At 49.4% G+C, this 2,500-nt stretch overlaps 1 protein-coding gene across 3 annotated transcripts in view; it reads left to right on the forward strand.

The window, feature by feature from the left end:
- The window catches only part of tln1 (talin 1), a 70,315-nt gene that overhangs the window by 45,036 nt on the left and 22,779 nt on the right, over positions 1–2,500 (forward strand). For all 3 annotated transcript variants that reach the window (XM_069682193.1, XM_069682194.1, XM_069682192.1), the window contains exons 30-36: positions 1–137; positions 1,085–1,224; positions 1,311–1,404; positions 1,663–1,752; positions 1,937–2,059; positions 2,154–2,297; positions 2,381–2,500. The exon at positions 1–137 is cut by the window's left edge and continues 61 nt beyond it; the exon at positions 2,381–2,500 is cut by the window's right edge and continues 42 nt beyond it. In XM_069682193.1, the coding sequence (XP_069538294.1) occupies positions 1–137; positions 1,085–1,224; positions 1,311–1,404; positions 1,663–1,752; positions 1,937–2,059; positions 2,154–2,297; positions 2,381–2,500 (848 nt within the window). The remainder of the gene's footprint in view (positions 138–1,084; positions 1,225–1,310; positions 1,405–1,662; positions 1,753–1,936; positions 2,060–2,153; positions 2,298–2,380) is intronic.

Consider the following 2,500-nt stretch of genomic DNA (forward strand, 5'->3'; position numbering starts at 1 on the left):
GTCTGAACCAATCAGCTAACGAGGTGGTCCAGTCCTCCAGAGGGACCACCCAGGACCTGGCCCGGGCCACCAGCAAGTTTGGACAAGACTTCAGCAACTTCCTGGAGGCCGGAAAGGACATGGCCGGGACGTCACAGGTGAGGAGAAGGGTGTAAACAGAGGTGATGATGATGAAACATCCCAGGTGAGTAGGGGAGACCGGGGCATCTAGTCACACTTTTCATACTCTTTTCAATATCTTGGGATCAATACATCAGAGTGTTAAAAACTGCGTACCAAATGAAAGAACAAAGTCTCAGGCATATATTTTGTATTCATTTCATTTTCATATCTTATTTCAGTCCAGAGTTATAGGCATATAAATAGTGAGTGTGCACATGTGACACCTTGCCCCATCAGTGGGTAAGTCGTCACACTGTGTGGGGACGGATGTCACACTGGATCCTTCAACAAATAAAAGAAGAATTGTGTCATAGTGATGTTTGGGGCAAGTCGTCACAGTTGCCCCAAAATCACAGAGACAAGTTGCCCCAAACCACCATGTTGGCTGTTGTTGCTATATCTTAAAGCTAGCTTAAAGCAGGTCATTAGCATAAGTATAACGAGACACCTCATTCTCTCCTCTACCAAATACAAATATATAAGTGTCAAGATTTTTAACTAGAAGAAGATTATAACAAAAGACAGGTAAGTCAGTCCTCACCTCAGTGAACAGTGTGACAGTCACAGACAGGATATGACATCAGACCAAGTACATGCACAAAACTAGTATTCAACTTTTAAGTAGCGCCCTCTTATGGTGAAAATATTAACAATGTGACAACTTGCCCGTGGGACAAGATGCCCCGGTCTCCCCTACCTGAGAATGAAGGTGCCTCAGTACTTCATCATACATTTGTTTCATACTGTATGTGTCCACACACCTGCAGAGAACTCCTCAAGACTAAAGATTTCTGCTCCCTGCAGCTGCAATCAAACCACAGGATTTGTTAGGGACTATTTTCAGCGGCAGATGAATCGACTGTGGAGCTGTAGCGAGTGTTAGTTGTGCTCATGGTGATGACGTGTCTTCTGTTTCCTGCAGTCCAAAGAGGACCAGACCCAGGTGGTGTCCAACCTGAAGACCATCTCCATGTCCTCCAGTAAGCTGCTGCTGGCAGCCAAAGCTCTGTCCACCGACCCCTCCTCCCCCAACCTCAAGAACCAGCTGGCCGCCGCCGCCAGGTATGAGACATGTCTCCTGCCTGTCTGTACCACCTGTCTGTCTGTCTGCCTGTCTGTCTGTCTCACAGTTTCTCTGTTGTCCTCAGGGCGGTCACAGACAGCATCAATCAGCTGATCACCATGTGCACTCAGCAGGCTCCGGGTCAGAAGGAGTGTGACAACGCTCTCAGAGAGCTTGAGGTACAAACACACACCTGCTCACCTGCTCACCTGATGTTATTCTTCTTCTTCTACTGGATGTAGATCTGTAGTTTACATCAGGACAGGTGATATCTGAGCTGTAGGAGATGTTTCAGCTTGAGCTTTTATTTTGAAACTATAAGAAAGGAAATATTAAAAGTAGCTCCTCTCCAGCCCGCAGACAGAACAGAGGTCATGTGACCAGGGCAGTGTGTGTTGACAGTGTGTGTGTGTGTGTGTGTGTGTGTGTGTGTGCAGTCGGTGAGGGGGATGCTGGAGAACCCGACAGAAGCTGTGAACGAGCTGTCGTACTTCGACTGCATCGACAGCGTGATGGAGAACTCAAAGGTAACACACCTGCTGACGGTGATGACGGCCGCTCTGCTGGTTTTATCTGAATCGTGACGTGTCCGAGCAAACAAACGAACTCACGGACACTGTTCAGTCACAAACTCCAGGTGTGATGGGATGCATCACATCACAGCATCATTAGAAGTATCATAATAAACCACGTCTGCTGTTACCTGAACAGGTGCTGGGTGAGTCCATGGCCGGGATTTCCCATCATGCCAAGAACTCGAACCTGCCTGAGTTTGGAGACTCTGTGAGTGGGGGTTCGAAGGCTCTGTGTGGTCTGACTGAAGCTGCTGCTCAGGTGGGAGCATGAGATGTGTTAATGATTATTGATCAGCTGATCAGACAGGTGAAGAAGGCTCATGTTGTGTTTAAACCCTGCTCTTTGTCTGCAGGCTGCGTACCTGGTGGGGGTGTCGGACCCCAACAGCACAGCGGGTCAGAAGGGCCTGGTGGACCCAGCCCAGTTTGCCCGAGCAAACCAGTCCATCCAGATGGCCTGTCAGAACCTGGTGGACCCGGCCTGCACGCAGTCCCAGGTACTGCTCAGACACACCTGAGACATCGCACCTGTTCTCTAGATATAGAGTAATGATTGACTGTGCTGTGTGTCTCTGCTCAGGTGCTCTCTGCTGCCACCATCGTAGCCAAACACACCTCTGCTCTGTGTAACGCCTGCCGCCTCGCATCCTCCAAAACACCAAACCCAGTCGCCAAGAGGCAGTTCGTCCAGTCCGCCAAG

Source organism: Semicossyphus pulcher, unplaced genomic scaffold (genome assembly GCF_022749685.1).
Source record: "Semicossyphus pulcher isolate SPU_LCO1_2020_fin unplaced genomic scaffold, fSemPul1.0.p SCAF_52, whole genome shotgun sequence".
NCBI classification, from domain to species: domain Eukaryota; kingdom Metazoa; phylum Chordata; class Actinopteri; order Labriformes; family Labridae; genus Semicossyphus; species Semicossyphus pulcher.